The following is a 20,224-nucleotide window of genomic DNA, read 5'->3' as shown; positions in this document are numbered from 1 at the left end:
TTAATATATTGTAATTTATTAAAAATAAATACTTTTAACACTTGCTTTGTACGAGCATGTATGATCATCATGCAGACATAAAATGAAATATGACGTCGTAAATGTCATACGACTTATGAATTTATTAAAAATATAAGTATGTCTCCTTTTATTACACGCACACAAATTTAAGACGCAAATAAAGACGGAATACTGGAATTTGAGTTGGTTTCCACCAACCCGCATTGGAGCAGTGTGGTGGAATAAGCTCCATACTTCTCCTCAAAAAAGGAAAGGAGGCCTTAGCCCAGCAGTGGGACATTCACAGGCTGTTACTGTACTGTACTCTGGAATTTATTGAAATAATATTATATCGAATCTTAAATAGAAGATGGCATTTTAAATATGCCTATGTTACCAATATTTAATATGTCATTATCATTTGAATATTTATAATAAATGATAGTATATTATAAATATTGTGATTTTTGCGATTAAATAAAACGAAATCATATGTATTGCAAAGACGGTGTATATACTCGTGCACTATAGTACAAGATATCATAGTAAATGTATAATTTGGTTTCGTCCTAACATACATACATATTTTAAAGCGAAATTATCAAGCAGAATTACAAATATCCTAATTATAATGATATTTTTTTTCATCAAATTAAGGCTTATTTTTATAAATTTCGTCATAGTTATGAGATACTGACAATAATAAATATATAACAAAAAAGGATAATATTAGTAAAAATACTTTTTCCTACAGACTTAACACAGAAAAAACTCACTAAAAAGTCAATACTTTGTAGTATCCAACAAATGTAAGTTACAATAGAAATAATGTTTTTACAAAGCCTAAATAATTCTATGGTACGTGAAAACTAACAATACATTCTGTCAGTGGATTTTTTGCTCATCTGTTTCCGTAATTTATAGTTCAAGGTGAGCTCTTACTGGATAAGTGATTGGGTATTACAATCGGAGAACTAAAAAGAAAATTAAATACTAATCCTGAAATTTATTTGCTTTAAAGATCGATAGATAATGGCAAATGTTTACCTAAAAATTAGATTTAATTGTTGCCAAGCATTTTTTTATAATCGGTAGTTATTATTAATAATATCTTAAAACGATTATTGCTTTTTTTATATTGCAAGCTTAACCTGGTACGATGTATTTTCAAATACTTTTCGATTGAGTTTATTGCTACGCTGCCTGAATTTTAATCTAAATTTGAATCTTTAAAACATTTATTTCGTAATATAGTCTTATTTCTATTAACTTCCAATAAAGTTTAATAAGATAATTTGCTAATTTAAATATATAAGTCAGATGTATCTTACGTTCTTTAAATTAAAATTAAAAGATGATGACGTATTTATAAGAATTGTATGATAAATGTAATGCTTAGATATTCGATGTACAAGAAGATGTATAAGGATTAGAGTAAGAGTTTAATTGCATGTTATAATATAAACCTCTATTTAATATTTTTCATATAATATGTATTTGCAGACTGGAGACAGTTAATCCTTATATTTATTAACAATTGTAGCAAACTACAATTTAAAATGACACGAGGCTGACTTATGCCGTCATGCCGTCAAAAAATATGTTAATTTTACCAACGAGACTTTTTTTGTGTGTAAACATCTTAAAATTCGGTACACGGTAGGGGTTAACTGAGACTTCGAACGTCAGACGAGTAAGCGTAAGATTTCGAGTGTCAGATGACGTTAACATAAGATTTCGAGCAACAGATGACGTCAGTGTAAGAATTGTTATTATGCGCGTGGGGTGAACTGAGGCTGAGAGCTCACATGCTTTTATTTTACTCCATATTTATTTGTTGTTTTTCTTTAGTTATAAATTATTTCAATGACCATCAATTCCAATGTTTCACATGTGCCACGCGTTTCGTGACGGCCACATTATTTTTAATTAAACACGGATTACCTGTCCCTAGCCGCCTTTAGTATGATATATTATTTCTCTTTAAGCTCGAATAAGTTGACTCTGTGCCTTCGCTCTACTTTACTCGTATCTTAATATATACGTATCAAATAAAATGTTACGTTGGTATTAAATTATATATTCATAATACTTGTATTTAATGTTATAAATATGTATAAATCTTTCAAAGTAAGCTTTTAATATCATGTACCGCCAACGTACCTTCAAAATTAAATTAAATGTATTTAATTAAAAATATATTTTAAATTAATCAATGTATATCGTTAATGAACAACATTTTTCATAACTTACCGTTGAAGATGACCACGATTTAAACATAAAGTGCGATAGCGTTGAATCAATAATAAATACGCTGTTGTGGTTAAATCTTACAACCAGCTTCTAACGTACTAATACAACTATCATTTATGTTGTTTTATGATATGTTTACAAGCTAGAACTAACATAACAGCTAGATTTTGACATATGTGTAATTTTTTTTTTATCTAACTGTTTTTAATTGTAAGCGTTAATAAAATTAGAAATAAAATTGTCATTGTATAAAAATTATAATTAACAGCGCACATTACTTAATTCTAAATCTTCAACTACAGAGGTTTATATGTGTATTCGCATAATTTTTAAGACAGTTCAATATTACGAGGCGTGTGTCTTAGACAAAATGTTTATTGTCATGTTAATAATGTTCCATTTGTTAATGAAGTTAGCAGACAAATATATTAGTACAATTGTATCTATAGTTTTTTATTAACATAAGTATAATGTTAAGGGCACTTCATCACTTTTGGTATTTTCTCTTTGAAAGACAAACAGACAATGATATAAAGTATTAATTCATCATATTCAAGAGATTTCTAAAACGTTATAAATGCTTTACATCATTGTGTACAACAGTATGTTATTTTTAACTGAAATAGTAAAGGAAAATTTAAAACCATAGAAGATACATAAAAATTTCTTAGAAAACTAATTTGGCATCACATTTTTTTATTTGGAGTTGTAGGAAAAAAAATACAAAATCGAATAACCTTTTTAATGCTGATCATCTCAGTTGATGTAGGATTTTAGTATCAATTCTTTGTATCTGAAGAAAAGATCAGGTCAGAATATTAGTTGGCCAATATTTATTAATATTTAAAATTCCGTGGTAAATTTTAATGGCGATAACTTTATTGAATAATATCGCAAATCAACAATTCAAGGAAAAACAGATTTAAATAAGCATTTCTGTAGTTATAAATAGATTTTTTCGTGACTACCTAGTAACGCTTATTTGCTTGTTCTACATACTCGTACTGTGACTGAAGAAGTTGCATTTATCCTTCCAAATAATTTAACTTGGAAATATTAAATTAATAGTAAAAAATATTTTTAAATACCAAGCTTTTATACAGAAAATGTCTTGTCCATGCTGTTGAATCAGGTCATGCTCACCAATAAAATGCATTGTCCAATGACAATGCGTTATAAGTGAAATTTTTCATGTCGGTTCAGTTCATCGGAACTATAAATTTCAACTCCATAAGATGAAAAGGAAGTGATTCTAATTCTTGCAAGATTTGATCGAAACAAACTAACAAAGAAACATAGCAAATGAAATAAAATCAAACAAACGTCGCAATTTAAATTTATAAATATGTTTTACGACGTATAGCTGGTATATACTAGGGCTATTTTTTAATGAAATATAAAATAAAAAATATTATTAATAATGTCCGATTCATAAATATATAATAACTATGACCGATTTGGGCCATAAAAATTCAATAACTTTTTATTGGCCCAACTATCTATCAATTGGGTTTGAACCCAGGACCTCCAGGTCTGCAACCTTACATGCGGTAACTAGACTAACGAGTAGTAATGGCAGTTTACTATATACCACTTATATGCATTGTCTCTGCGAAAATTCTGAAAAAATGCTGCAAATAAATAAACTTTGATTTGCGTATTAGATGGCGCGATGATTAAAAACAGGCATAAGCTGATAAAATTCACAGCTAGAACAATATTAAAAAAATAAAGTTAGTTAAGAGTTTGGAATATCATGGATTCTAAATATCAGAGTATTTAAGTATTCTATATATAAATTTCATGTAGTATATGGTATTCACAAACCAGTTTTAAATAATTTGTGTACGAATCGAATGGTTTTTTTGGATGAAAAAACATTTTAATAAGACACTTTTCTTCTACCAACTCCGTGAAATGTTCCTTACATTTAGTCAATTTTATGTGCACATCACACCGGAAGAAAGAAAGAAAGAAAGATTTCGTTTTGAAATTATTAATTTTTTGTTTGAGTATTTCTTCTTAATATTTCTTAAGACAGACGATCTTCTATTGTTTCGAATTTCCCTACATAAACTTAATTAAAAATACACTGTATATTTAAAAAAAACACATTTAGCTTAGTATGATTGTTTTTTTGTGACTTTGAGAGTACGCTCTGAAGCAGTCGTATTAAGGTAGTTGGTATTCATTTCTAGATTAGTACAATAGTGGCGATAAAACGAAGTGATCTTCCGCTTGCGACAGTTTCTCGAAGCAACCTGTGGCAGTCAGGTATCGCGCCAATGCAAGTTTGAAGTGAAAAAGTATCGATGTTTATTTTTATTGTTTTAATTTTTTTTAATGGCAAAGGTAAGTTGAAATAATAAATGTTTAATAAATACCGGTAAAATAATAAAATAAAATGTCGTAAAAAAATAATCTTTATTACTAGAAATTGAATTTAATTTTAATTTTTAAAGATTTAATTAATTTAATTATATCAGAAGACTAGGAACACTTTTTAGTCCCTTCATACCTTTAAGCAAAATTTAATGAACAGTGCGCCATTTACTTGTGTAACGTTGATATTGTGTACTTTTAAATATTATATTAACTATGTCTGTGAACTACGTATGTTGTTTACTATTGTCATTATAACTTGAGTAATGATACGTGTCTTTTCATTACATACAAGGCCAGTGCTCATTAAAACAACACTGATCGCATAAATTTTCTAAAGGTTGTTATGCCGTGAGCACGCGGAGGTAAAAGCACTGATAGGTCAGTGGAAGACTAAGAGGGCATTTTATTCCAGTTATATTTTATAATAATATTTAAGACTAATAATTTTAAGCCGGGAACATCCCGTCGTCAGGTTAATATAGCAAGATAATTATTTGGATCCGTGCCTCTCCTAATGACATGGTAGGGTTTGTGGAACCCTGGTTTTAGGTAGATATCCGAGCAGTGCAATACCGCATACCTCTTCGCTTAACGTAAATGACTAGAAGCAACTTCCGGCATATAAATAAAGTTTTCTTCTAAGATTTGAACAGCTTAACTCAAAGATTAATTGTTTAAATGACTATAAAATAAAAAAATCACATAAACTTATTTCATTTCATTATAAATATTTAAAATCATTTTAAACTATGCTATAAAGTAAATATTGTTTTAAAGTCTTCGAAGACAATTATAATTCCAAATTAGGCTCTTATTTACGGCCTTTCTTATTAAACTTATATAAAACTGCGATATTGATACCTTACACACAATAAGCAAAAATTTTTTCATATAACTGCACAATTTCGTTATGACGAGATTTTTTCAGATTATTTTTGCAAAATTTTAATATTTATAATCATATTTTGTTATTTTAATTAAATTAATTAAATTAACGATATCTGAGGATTCGTCTTTTGGAGGTCATTGAGTGAGGTTGTAAACTGGTTTTATTGTCTCAATTCAATCTATCTAATCTTCAAAAAGGATTTGCCTAAAATAGTGCCGGACTCCGAAGAATCTACTTCACCAGAGGCTCAAGTAGAGGATCCCACTAAGATGGGTGTGGAAGAGCTGCGTGCGGAGGCTGGCCGCAATGCAGTACTGATTCTGGAGGTTGCCCAGAAGTCCAGCAATTTGAAGGGTGGCTTCATCAAGAAGTTGAAGGAATCGGCAGCTTCTCTCCAGAGCATTGTAGATGCTCTGGCTTCAAGAACCTAGGCAGAGGAAACCCGTCGGCTTCGCGCCGACAATAGCCGTCTCCGTAAGGAAATAGCCTTAGGTCTAAACAGAAGGCCCACCGTCGCGAGTTTAATGAAATGAAGACCGCGGTGGCAGCGGCAATGGGTCTGGGCTAGTAATTTAAGGGACTCGCAAGTTGTGGAGGAGCTCAAAGCCTCGATTATTTCGTCAATCGGGGTTTGCTTAACGCTCGGCTAGCAGGGATTGAGGAGAGATCCCCCCTGCAAAGATTCCTCGTCCACCCCTAGCGGCGGACAAAAGGCCAGCTATGGTTCAGAATACAGCACCAACCTAAGCACAGGCTTTTCACCTGGCCCCGCCGCCGAAACCTACTCCCTCATCTAAGCGGGTGATTCCAGCCGCCACACAGGCCATTGACCATTGACCCATCGAGCGCTACGATTATGCCGGAGATGATTTCACCACAAGTGGTCCAGGAGACGTCCTGGACCAGATTGGTTAAAAAGGGAAAGAAGGAGAAGAAGACTGCCACTCCGGCAGAAGTTACCGCCTCAGCCACACGGACAGTGTCAAAGGTGCCACAGGTGGTCAAACCTACGGTGGCAGCCCCTCGCACGGCTGCAGTAATCGTCACACTGCAGCTGGAGGTGCAGGAAGTCATGACTTGCGCCCACATCCTGGAGTGGGCCGAGCAGGGCGTCAAGCTCCAGGATCTACTCCCGAAGGCACAGACAGCAGGCGGAGAAGCTAGCCGAGAAGCTCCGCATTGTGCTGGATGAAGTCGGAGAGATGGGTGGACCTCAGGGTGACGGGTCTCGATGACTCCGTCACAAAAGAAAAGCTGGTTGTCGCAGTAGCACGCGCAGGGGACTGCTCCCCAGAGGCGGTTAGGTGCGTGGATATGCAGCGGGGTCCCGGTTTTATGGGGATGGTCCGGGTGACATGCCCCATTACAGTGGCGAAAATGCTGTCCAGCCGGTCACCTCCTGGTTGGTTGGAGCTCGGCCAAGGTGTGCGTGCTGGGGCAGCGCCATAGCGCCGAGCCATTGAAAGGGGCTCGGGCAACGTAGTAGCGGGGTGGAGAGAGTACATAGTTGTGGGAACGTACTCCTCCACTAACCGGGGCCTGGCGGAGTTCGAGATCTTTCTTGGCTCTGTTACAGCTGCGGTGTCCAGGCAGTCGCACAGTCGTTTAACGCAAAATCACATGCCTGGGGAAATCCTGCCACGAATCCACGATGGAGGGCCGTCCAGGTGTGGGACTTACTCTCTAGCCTGTTTCTACTTAACAGGGGGCAGGTGCACACCTGCATGCGGCAGCAGGGAGGGTCCGTAGTGGACCTATCGTTCGCCAACCCTGTCGCAGCACGCAGAGTAACGAACTGGAGGGTAGAGGAGGAGGTGGAGACTCTGTTGGACCATAGATACATCCGATTTGAGATCTTCAACTCCTGCAGGCCAGCGGGACCCCTAAGGGTGGTCTTGGCCAGAACCGTCCGGACGGGGTTCCAGGGCATGTTCTGCGGAACGCCCTGGAACAGCTAGAAGGAGAGGGAGGCTTCGGGAACTGTTTGACGAGTATCTTTCCAGTGGGCAGCTCCCGAAGCTGTGGAAGGAAGGAAAGTAGCAAACTCTTCGAGAAGATTGTCGCTGCCCGTCTTGTTCAGCACCTTGAGGAGGTTAGACCGAGTCTCTCGGAGGCTCAATTCGGGTTCAGGGCAGGTCGATCAACCATCGACGCCCTGGAGTCTTTCTTTCGGTACAATAAGGGAGGCGCTTCGATATCACGGGATGCCTTTCTATCTCAGAAGGCACGGACATGGACATACCTCCGGGATCGAGTGATCCCCTGGGAGGGGGGCGATGGGTGATTTGTCCGGCGTCGAGTAGGCTGCGGTGTTCCATAGGGGTCGGTTCTCGGCCCAATCCTGTGGAACGTCGGCTTTGACTGGCTCCTGCGACCCTTCGAATCCTTCCCGGGACGGGGGTGCTGTGCTACGCGGACGACACTCTCAACACGGCGACATGATATACCTTTCATCTGGCTGAGGTCGAAACGTCGCTCACGATGGATCGGATCAGGATGCTGGGCTTGAGAGTCTCTGTAACAAAAACGGAGGCCCTCCTATTCCACGGTCCACGTCGGGGTCCCCCTCGAGGAGCGTCTTTCACCGTCCAGGGGACGGTGATTAAGGTGCAGGCCCTATTGAGGTATCTGGGCCTGATTCTGTATGGAAGATGGAGCTTCGGCCAGCATTTTGTCCAACTCAGCCCGAAGGCTGCCTTCTACCCAACGTAGGAGGGCCGGAGACATCATGTTTATACGCTGGTGTGGTCCGCTCTATGGCGCTGTACAGAGCACCCATCTGGGTGGACGCTCTCACCGCTCGCAACAAGACTCTTCTTCGGAGATCGCAAAGAGTCATAGCGGTGAGAGAGATACGTGGTTACCGTACAGTGTCATGGACGGCAGCGACACTTCTCGCGAGCGATGTTCTCGAGTTCCCAGGGCGGGGAACTCCAGGCAGAGGTGCTTGCGGAAGTGTACTGGTTCCAAAAAAAGTAAGTACTGGTGGTAAAAGCAAGGTCGAGCGGCGACCGTCCAGGATTGGCGGAGGTGGAGCGAGTCAGAGCTCTAGCCCAGCGAGCCTTGATTCGCAGGTGGGAGGAGGACCTGGGGTCCCCCTTGGCAGGCCTGGCGACAGTAGAGGTACGCAGGTACTTACCGGGCACGGTTGCTTCAGTAGCCATGATGAACGAACGAATGAACGCCGTGATCGGTAGCGAGAGGTGCTGGAAGGAGATGGTCTCTTTCTGCGAAAACGTCATGTCGCAGAAGGAGGCCTCGGAGCGGCAGCGTGAGAACAGTGCCTCCGCTGACCCGCTTCGCTGAAGAAGACCGGGGAGAAGACGTCGGCGCTATGCACACCTTCTCCTCCCGCCGTAAGTCTAGGGGCTAGGGGGTCTTTGTAATCCGAGAACCCCTTAGAATTTGAAGGCCTGCAGAGGCGGGCCTACCGTCGGGAGGTCACGATAGTATGCGCAAGTGATCCCGTGGCGTCCTCCGAAAAGACGGTGTACTGCTGGTTTTTTAGTGGGTTTTCCGACGCCTTCAGCGTCGGCAAGCCGCACATAACCCCCAACTTCATTTCACTTATTATTGTTACTATTAATAATTTTATATTGTGTGACAATTATTCCTTAACAATTATTATAAAAAAATGCTGAAAAAAAAATATAATACATCTCCTTAGGTCCGACATATTTCTTAATTCAGCCATACACATTTTTTGTGTGAAGATTACTTATCATACTAATGAACAAAAGTTTTAAAGTTTATAATTCACTAGTTTCGCTTAGATACCCTTTCTGTACCACTGACGTGTATGCATGATGATCGGTTGAGTAATTAAGACTTCTCACTCACTTTAGCATTTATAATATTAGTGAGTGTTTCGTTCTCTGAGGTGGAGAAAAATAACGTCGCGAAAAAAACTCCCTGGTGGGTGCCCGATTCTTTTCCGATCCAACTTCGACCGAATCGCAACAGAATGTTGAATGATCGTTGTGTTTGTAGAATAGTAAAATGGTTAAACGCTAATTATACAGTTTTCATTCGATTGCAATAAAGTGACAATTTGGTAGTAAAATTGGCTCTTGCATGAACCACAAAAAATATAGCACTTGTTAATATATAATAAGAGTCAAGATAATTGAATATTCAATTATCTTGATAACTTCAGCTAAAAAAACCTAAATTAACGTCGATTGTTCCAATGAAAAAAACATACATTTAAATTTTAATTGTTCTATTTCAAAAAATGCATATGATAACTTAAATTAATACGCTTGTTATAGGTGGTAAGATTAATTTAATTCATTTAGTATGTCTGTATAAATTAAATTTTTTTGTTGTGTGAATTTATTATTATATTTATATTCATATCTAGATAGCATTTTTGTATATAATTATAAGTTTAACCAACTTTGGCAGTGTAATTTCAAATGATCTGCATCAAATAATAATTTAAATAGTACATTTGAATATTTCTCAATGATAATCTTGACACTTTCATGTCACCTTTTTACGGTATCTATTATAATATCCTGAACAGATTCGATCACGGCAGCTTATCTCGATGATTAGCCGATTACGGATCGGATATACTATAGCACAGGTGTGCGGGCAAACACAAGTGGTGAATTCTCTATTTCCTTAATAATCTGATAGGATTACAATCGGATACGAAGGGATGGAGATCTGGTGCAGGACCAATTCTGGGGTTTTGGTTAACTTACTTCGCTAATGCGCCACCAGCCATGGGAACTGATGAAGATGTTATGTCTCTTGTGCCTGTAATTACACAATACACTGGCTCACTCACCATTCAAACTGGAATACAACAATACGGCTATTTTACGGTAGAATATATGATGAGTGGGTACCTACCCAGACAAGCTTTCACAAAGCCCTACCACCAGTAAATTCGAGGTGATATAAATATTCTAACGAAAACCTAAATCTAAAATTTATTCGGGTATTTAAAAACTATCGTGTAATAAAAAGCATACATACGAATCCAGGCCGCATGTAATAAATTACTTAAGAATATATATAGTAATACATACTATAATAACAGATAGGTAAAAGTAACAGTACAACATTTGATATTACGTAAATTAGTTATAAAACAAGAGAAGATTCTTGCCGATTCTTCTCGAAGCGGTGGTAGCTTCACATAATATGTAAATCGTGAAAAATGATTACTGTGTTCGTAATTAACGGCCTATTTAAAATTATAATATTTATTACTTTATATAAAAGTATAACATAATAACATTTTTTACTCAAATTTGTTATATAACACGAGTTATGGAACAAATTTGAGTTATGTTTCATTCATTTGAAATTAATAATAAAATGAATTTAATTAAATTAAAAATTATTTAGATAAATATTTAGATTTTAGAAAAGGAGAACCCTTTTGAAAAATTAAATTAAAATGCTAGTACCTAACAAAAAATGGTTATATTTTCAGATGAAGCCGAGCGCTTCAGATGAACTCTTGCCAGAGGTGACGTCGGTAAATATCAATAAGATAGTGAAGGAAGCCCATGATGAAGAAATCATTGAATGCAATCGAAAGGAAATTTGTTATGGAGCAGGTGTGTATTTAAATTTCAAATACCTTCGTCATACACCCGTCACTAGTTTATGTGTGTAGATTTAATTAAACACAACTTATTAAACATGACGTGCATTTAAATTAATTCTTAAATGGTGGTACGTCACGCAAAAATTGCTACATACTTTTATTTTTTAATACTTTTAAAACTTTAAAGACGTTTATTAAACATAAATAACTTGAATAAGTAATTAAGTGATTCTACATGCCGCAAGACAGCTACAATGAACCCCGAACACTGGACAAGTTGCAAAACGTGACATTTTTGCTTTGAATGCTCCAAGTTAAATAATTTTAAAATATTAACTGAAGAAAAGTTAGTCAAGTTAATTTTGTAAATTATAATTTTTTCAATTAAGAATTATTGTAGTTTTCTTTAGTCATAATTTTGCCCAAAAAATGCTACACAAGCCCCTGATAAATACGTGTGGCGAAAATTGGAACTAATCGTTGTCCGCTACTTCTCTACATAAGGCGTAATAATTTAACCTATTTTTCAACTTTTGTTTTTCTGAATGTATGGTTTGCGCAGAAAAGATTGTAATATTTTTTTAATACTAGCGATTAACTCGCAACTTTGGCTGCGTCATAATCAAAAATCTAGTTAAACAGGATAAAAAGGCTAAAATATGTTAATTATGTCATATTTTAACTGTGATAAAGCTTGAAGAAGTAAAAAATTTTCACAACAATCTTTCACATTTATACTCATTACGCGTTTCCCTCACATGAGGTAGAGGGTATGTGGGACTAGCCGACGCTGAAGACACCTGAATACCCACTGAAAAACCAGCGGTACCCTCGTCGTCTCTTTGGGGTGCGTCACGGGATCGCTTGTGCATACTAACGTGACGCCCCGACGGTTGGCCTGCCTACGCGGGCCTCCTATCCTTGTTGGGTTCCCGAGTTACAGAGAACAAAAAGCCCCAGCAGCTCTTACGGCGGGTCGAGAAGGTGCGTATAGCAACGAAGCCTCCTCCCCCGTCTTCTTCTGCGGATCGGATCAGTGGAAGCACTCTTCTCACGCTGTCATCCGCGGCCTCCTTCTGCGACATAACACTCTCGTAGAAGGAGACCATTGCCATCCAACAACTCTCGCTGTCCGGCATGGCATTGATCTGCTGACTGTCGCCGCCAGGGAATGCCTCTGGGGCCCCCATGCAGCACACTCCGCCAGAGTGTGGTGCGCCTCGCTATCCTATGCAGGTACTTACCGAATGTCCAGTAAGCACCTGCGTCAGCCTAAACTCCTCTTTATGTACTATATTAGGTGTAGTATTCCCATTTGCTCATGGGCCTAATTAAATAAATAGTCTAATTTAATAAAACTCCAAACACGCTTAAAATTAAACAATTTAATGCAGGCTTTTAAACTCTACAACTAAGACATAGGTAAACCAAAAGTAAAAAGTAATAATCTATAAAACTGAAATATAAAAATGGAACAATATTACAACCGAGTTAATAACTGCATCCTAAAGCCATAAAGTATTTATTATTACTAATGCAATAACGAAATTAATGAAAAAACTCAAAACAATCATACGAAACGACGACAAAAGAACGACAACGCAGATTTAAACTAAACGATAATCCTAATACTGCAGAAGGTCATTCTACTCCGGAAAGCTGGAAACCGCGGTTCAGAGATTGACGTATTTAGCACACCACAGATTTATGGGCATCGCAACATATATTATTATAACAATAAGAATACGTATGTTCTTATAACTTTTATATTGATATATAAACCGGTTTTGATGAAATAAAAACTAACGGAACCTTGAAATACATCTTATAATACCGTTATATACCGTTTCAAAGATTAGCTCGGAAAAAAGACAAATTAACATTAAACGAGGCAGTTACTTTGAAATCACAAGCTGACGCTTCAATGCTATTTATATTGTTCACAAGTCAAGCTCTGTTAGGGACTTATAACGTATACTGTTGACTTTGCCTTGCATTTAATTTTGATTCAGAATTCAAATAGATTTAGGACTTCAAAAAAGAAATGGAATTTCAAATACTTAAAAAAATATTATTTTTTCACAGGTTTTATATAATATATCCTACATTTAAAAGTACACTGATAGTCTGGTGACAGTGATAATACAAACAATTTTTAAAATAGAAAATAGAAGCAATTTTTATTTTTTCTATACCAAATTGACCATTGTTCACTGATAAACATTTGATACTGTAATTCGGAGATAGAAAACTGTAGTACAAGTATTAGTTTATGTTTCCATTTTTAGATTGAATACTCGTATCTAATCGTCTGGCTTAAATAGTTTTCCTCATTTACATTTTATCGTTATAAATTTATTTGCACTGTACTTAATATTACAAGTAACATGTGGTGTCAATAAAAAGATAAAGATAGGATTGACAAATCAAATAGTCTATACTTACACAATTTTATAACTTTAGATAAAAATATTCATTTAAAAATATTATCGCGGGTTAGTGAGTATGTTGTTTTGTTTTTCAACGTTAATTTCAAAATAAATATAAAAAATACAGAACATTCTCTTTCTCTCTTTATCTTTTTATATATATTTTAAAATATTTATATTGCTTTTTTATATATGCACATGTGCATAATACAAACATGTCCTATGTAAATAACATGTAAGTTCAATGTTTGATTTACATTTAACAACATAATGTAACTAATGTTATAACGGTAAAAACCTATAAATGTCGCACTGGCTCTAGCCCGAGAAAAACTTTCGACCTCCTAACGAAACAGTTTAGAGCTTATTCCACCACGCTTTTCCACTTAAGGTTAGAGGATATACATGTTAAAGAATTAAATCTGATATTTGCAGGTTTCCTAATGATATTTTACTTTTGCGCAATCATGCACGTGTAAACTCACAGGATTTAATCCTGCAATTTTTGTTTACATCCACTTTTGTTATCCCATGTGTCATCTCGACTTAATATACTAGGCATGTTTCGAAATTTCTAGAAATTGAGCTTTGTTTAAATTACACAGAACTTAGAGGTAATTACTTTGGTAATAGAAAAGACAACATATTTCGTAGCACTATTTTCTTTTTGTAAAAAAAGGGTGTGAAAGCCAAAAATATTTAACGTCTCCAAGGAGTGTTTGGTAAGTAAGCAGTATACATATATGTCTGTATTTTGATGGATCTCGTGTTTTAAAAGTGGTAGAACATCATTATAAGACGATCTGAACAGTGGTCGGTAAATGAAATAAAAACTATTGCCACTACAGTATTTACTGAAAGAGGACAGGCCGATTACCAATTGTTAAATTTATGTACATGTAGGAATATGTACTCGACCAGTTCATCATTTTATATATGATTTTTTTGGAGTATGCAACGTCTTAGACAGTCGGGACCGGAACAGTTGAGCATTCCGTATATTAACCCTGAGACCAAAAATCAATCCAAAGATTGTTGTATTTTAATTTTATATCCGGACCACTGAGCCAGAAACTTGTCAGAAAACAGCCCAGAAAGTTGTAAGAAGCTTAATTTAGCTATTTATGTCACCTTTAACTGACGTAAAACCTCACATAAATTGCTGAATTGATGAGATACCGAAAAGTTCTTGGAAGACGGCTTTTAAAAACTATTTCTAATATTAATAGAATTTAAGAAATTGAAATAAATACAAAGTTCATAAAGACAAGGAAGTGGTTTAAATCGTGAACTGCAAAAACGGCCAAAAAACCACCACCACTACCAACATTTTATTTTGTATCATATAATATAATAATAATCAAATTAATGTTTTAACATTTCTTTTTCTTTAAATCTTGTACATCTATACCTCAAATTATATGTTTGTATGCAATAATACAAACATATGATTTGAAATGAGAGCCAAGAATATTTGCGCCATTACTGACGCGTCCGTCCGTCGACGGGGAACCTTGTTAACTTCTAGAGTTAAATACGGAATAATTTTAAGCCTGTTGTAGGGCGGAAAGTACTGTGGCAGAAGAACCGTAGTTTAGCCGTATTTTATTTGACGTTTATTAAGCATGTCGACACTTGTCTCTGTCTGCAAGGTCATATTTCACAACGAAAGAAATTAATACCCAGATTTACGCATTTCCTCCTTTCATTCTGAGTACAATTTGCCTTACATATTTATTTCAAATTTGGATCATTCTTAATACAGACAAACTTTTAAAAAACTGAAATCTGATACACTATTATATGAAACTGAAAATCAAAACCCTTTTTTTATTTCAGGAGACGCAATATTTTCATCATTCATCGTAGCACCGCAGGTAGTTAGTGTATGGCGAGGAACGTGGGGTATAATGGAGTTACACCCCCATTTGTTTCCCCACGCTCAGATATTCATGATGGGAATCATTATACACGTCAGCTTCGCTCTAGTTAGGTATTTTGTTTGAATTCATTAATTTTTAAATTTAACATTATTATTTGTAGAACTTATGTTCTAAGGACATAAAATTAAAAAGATTTATCTCAAAATTGTAACGACAATTTTTCAAAACAATAAAATGTAAAAATCAAGATCATTTATTTTTTTGTAGTTTATTTACATCAAATACACATATAGAGAATATTATTTAAATAAATATTTATATTTACAGATAAACTTTACAATATAGAACTTTATGATTTTTTTTAGATCAGTCTTATTATCACGTTCACAAAACGCATGGGGTGAAGGTAGAGCTGGAAGATGGCTTCGAGAGCGGTTCGTCAGCAAAGTTTACACTTACATTTTCATCCTCTCGAATATAATGCACTGGAGAGGAGGCTGGGGACTTTTAGACATGTTTGTAGCTCATGTTCTCCCTGAAAAAGATAATTGTCATAGGTAAATATTTATCATTATTTGCTAGATGACTTTAGGGAATGACATATATTTGTATGCAATGTACAAATATATTTGCATATATTTGTATGTTCTTAGTGTTATTCCATTACTTTTTCTGCCAAGAAAAATTACAAAAAACTTAATATTGTTAAGTATAACTAAACATAGAAATGTTTCATTCAACTTAATATTCTTTTTATTGAGGTTGTCAGATATTTCTCAGAATTTTCCCAATTGTTTTGTAAAACAATTTGTTTATAATTGATAAAATAAATTTTATTTATATTTAATTATATTTTTATTTATATTTTCTCTACAGACCAGTGTTAATCGGAGCCCTTACTCTACTGTTCTATCTGGCTACCATTTGCATCCGCTCCTCCCGTAACATTTTAGCCTCACCATACTTTCTGGTCACGGATGGGAAAGAGGCCACGTACATCTTTACTACACGATTTCAAAGTAAGGTAAGTTATCTAAATTAATGACCTAAATTGATATCATATTCATTAAATAAAACTTTAAAAACAAAAAGTTCCATATTTATACATTTTAACACAAATATTGTATTTTAAGCAACTTTTTTATAATTACAATTTTTTTTAAATATAAAATACTTATGAATTCTATGTAAAAAAATAATAATAAATTTATAGTACAGCCTTATACAAATGATTCAAAATCTTTTTCTGAAAAACTTGAATGAGGTATAAAATCGAAACATTTTTTGGTAAAAAAATTTGTTTACTATTACTTTGGTAATAAAGAATATATGGCCATGTTTTTATACCCAGAAATCAAATTATCGTAATAGCACTTTGTGACTACCCACTCATGTAAGTGAGCAATTGTAATAAATAAAGGCACAAGTTTTATATACTTTACAGTGCCTGTGTCATATCCACTTGCTCGCCTGCCTTCCAAAAATAATTATAAGTGATTATTGTTTTAAAGCTTGTCTAAATCTATAAAACGAATAACTAAGAAACTAAATAATAAAATCTTCATTCAACTTTATATATTTATTTACTATTCAATGTACAACCGACATAGGCTTGTATAAGCCTTCCTCAAATAGCTGGTTCCTTCATCAAAACTACCGTAACAGCCTGTGAATGTCCCACTGCTGGGCTAAAGGCCTCCTCTCCTCTTTTTGATGAGAAGGTTTGGAGCTTATTCCACCACGCTGCTCCAATGCGGGTTGGTAGAATTCACATGTGGCAGAATTTCAGTGAAATTAGACACATGCAGGTTTCCTCACGATGTTTTCCTTCACCGTAAAGCACGAGATGAATTATAATCACAAATTAAGCACATGAAAATTCAGTGGTGCTTGCCCGGGTTTGAACCCACGATCATCGGTTAAGATTCACGCGTTCTTACCACTGGGCCATCTCGGCTTTTTTAATCTCATCAAAACTAAGTAAAGTTATTTATAGTATCATCATTTAAAATACACAATTTAGTGCCACTGCTTTTGCGTAAAATAAATAAAAAAGAACACGTGATTTTTTGCCGAAAATTGCAGGTTCAAAACCTGAGTTTACATGTGCTTAATTGGTGTGCATAATTCATCTCGTGCTCGGCCTGGAATGGATACATGAAAACTGCGTGTGTCGGATGAAAATCTTCCATCTGTGTAATTATCGCACAGTGTAGTAGCTTAGCGGACTAAGCTCCAAACTCTCTCCTTTGAGGAGAGGTTCAGGACAGGATGCCTTAGAGCAACAGTAAGACATTTAATAGAATCACAACGCTGTCGATGTGCTAAAATAAGGAGATTTTTTTTACTACATTACAATTATTAATTATGTATTACGTCAAAATAAGTTCTAAAAATATGTATGACATAATTATGGTCTATGTGCTACCTATTTAGTTTAGTACATGATATTTGTTAGGGTCAAGGAAAAAGTTCGAACAAATGGCCAGCAAGGAAGCGGATATTTGAGACATGATTTGCCAGAGTATATTACGCACATTAGTGTGAGGGTCAACCGATTTACTACTGTAGTTAAATTAGACCTGAGACATTATTAATTTATGACTACTTTACTACGCCAAAGTTATACGAACCACTTGTAAAAATAAATCAATCGATCAATTTGTCGATTCTTGGCTCATCGTAAGTTTCGTTGTTGAGTACCAGTAACAGGCGCAATTCACTTTAAATATGCGCAGCACTTAGAGCTCTAAATTATTTCCTTTGGGCAAATAGCAACTATACTAACACCACTATCTTGCTATCTCAAGTATAAATACAAACAAACACAAAGAAAGTCGTATGGAATCGACAGGGAGACGTCCCAGCAAACAATACGTCAGAGCGCGGGACGCGATGATAATGCAATTATATACAAGTAATCTGTAGTCGTACTAAACCCGTGGCTGTGCGCACTCGTACCTCAGACATGCGTGGAAGCACTGCCGGGCTCGCCGACACTCTCACGAGTGGTTCGCGTGCGCACACCGCACTCTTAGAGTTCGCAGACATACTCTTCGCCAGTGTAGTCGTAGCACCCGCCGTCGTTACGTACTGGAAGTCAACATGGTCCCTCATGGATTTGTATGTTTTGACAGAGGATCCCGTAAGTAGTGCGGCGTTGTGCGCCGGTTTCGGTCTGGGCTTAGATTTGCTTTTCTGCGTGTTCCAAGCGCAGTTCAGCAAGTACTTACGGCCTGATAGGGGCAGATTGACTTATTATGTCCTATCGCGAATTTACACATGTGTGGCTGCTATCGCGTGTGTTAGTGGTTGGAGGGGGGTTTGGAATCTCCTAAATGAGTGTACCGGGGATAGCGCGAGGACTCTGTTGTCAACGACGGTGGCCGCTACGCTGTCACTTGCGGCGTTAAGAACCTCAAGGAACATATGCGCGGCGCCCTTCGCAGTTGCGGTTGATTCTCCCCAAGATTATTTTGGCATACCGACTATGTTCAGAACGGTTTGTATATTTTACATAATAGACTAGTTTTATTGGTTTATCCTACTCTTCGTTGTCGTATTCATATAATGAGGGAATAGATTTCATTTAACTAAAACATAAACAACATTTTGATATTTTAATCTTTAAAATAAGAACAGATCAAAATCTTCATCATGTCAAATCAAAACACACGACATATTTGCTCATTTCTTACTAAGCATAAGCTCTGATTAGGTATTGATATACCTCACGGACGGTCACACAAACCCTAAATTATTATAAATATTTACGTAAATGTAATTGGTAACAACTGTAATTAGTAACAACAAACAACGTATTCGTCATATTAACCTCGGCATCGAATGTATTAACCAGTATTATTGATTAAAACATTTACTTATTAACTATAAAAATCTTAGAAAAAAGTAATTGTAATGCTGATCCGTTATATATATTTTTACATCCAATTATGAATAAATCTCCACGTTTTTAAACCCCCAGAGTTCGAATCTTTTTTTTTGTTTATTTTGTCTCGCACACAATTTAATATTATGTTACAAGACTTGTTTATTAGTGCGTCAAATGGGTAGTTTAGACAAAGATATTTTCTAAACAATAATTTTATAGTGTCATTTTTATCAAAAATAGTAAAGTTGTAGCGAGACAGTCCATTCGACTGACTCGCTACAACTAGGATGGCTAAAGCTGCAGATTCTTGGCGCAAACTCCTGGTTGGGCTAATAAAACAATTATTGGAATTTCCTGTTAAGAATCAATAAGTAGTTGCCCAGAGTTTGACAACTCATCATAAACAATATTGTTTAACTTCTGTGCCTCGGAAAGCTTGAACTCTGGCCGTGTCAGATCGTCCTCTCATCGGATTATGCTAATCACCGGAGTGCAAGCTCGCCCTTGTGCACTATAATATGATTATCTTGTATGGTAGGAAAGTCTTTCTTGGGAATGGCCACCATGATCAAAATTGGTCAGAAGGACAACATTATTACAAAAAAGCGAATATTTGAATTTCGCTTTTTTCCTCTTAGAGTTTTTCATTGAAATTATCGATGGAATCCAGGCAGATAAACATGAGCAAAGGCGATAGCTGTGTATTTTGAATTCCGGCCTTAAGTCATCCACTCCAGAACACTGCTTAAAACCAATGAAACTGGTGATAGTGCTTTGTGCAGGCTCGTCTGGGTTAGTACAACACATTCATCAGATATTCTATTTCAAAACAGTAGTACTCGGTATTGTTGTGTTCCGGTTTGAAGTGTGAGTGAGCCAGTGTAATTAAAGGCACAAGGGGCATAACATCTTAGTTCCCAAGGT

The 20,224-nt window shown here is 36.0% G+C and overlaps 1 protein-coding gene across 3 annotated transcripts in view; it reads left to right on the top strand.

Annotated features, from left to right (window-relative positions):
• Positions 1-4,468: 4,468 nt before the first annotated feature.
• Positions 4,469-20,224, top strand: part of LOC126771016 (uncharacterized) — a 36,266-nt gene continuing 20,510 nt past the window's right edge. The window contains exons 1-5 of one of the 3 annotated variants that reach the window (XM_050490652.1): positions 4,469-4,605; positions 10,980-11,106; positions 15,365-15,518; positions 15,774-15,965; positions 16,285-16,432. In XM_050490652.1, the coding sequence (XP_050346609.1) occupies positions 4,597-4,605; positions 10,980-11,106; positions 15,365-15,518; positions 15,774-15,965; positions 16,285-16,432 (630 nt within the window). In that variant the 5' untranslated portion in view covers positions 4,469-4,596. Of the gene's footprint in view, positions 4,606-4,994; positions 5,017-10,979; positions 11,107-15,364; positions 15,519-15,773; positions 15,966-16,284; positions 16,433-18,329; positions 18,911-20,224 lie in introns of those variants that run through there. The other 2 variants (XM_050490653.1, XM_050490654.1) reach the window with 2 other exon arrangements.

This window comes from Nymphalis io, chromosome 10, assembly GCF_905147045.1.
Source record: "Nymphalis io chromosome 10, ilAglIoxx1.1, whole genome shotgun sequence".
Lineage (NCBI taxonomy): Eukaryota > Metazoa > Arthropoda > Insecta > Lepidoptera > Nymphalidae > Nymphalis > Nymphalis io.
This window is presented reverse-complemented; position numbering and strand designations above follow the sequence as displayed.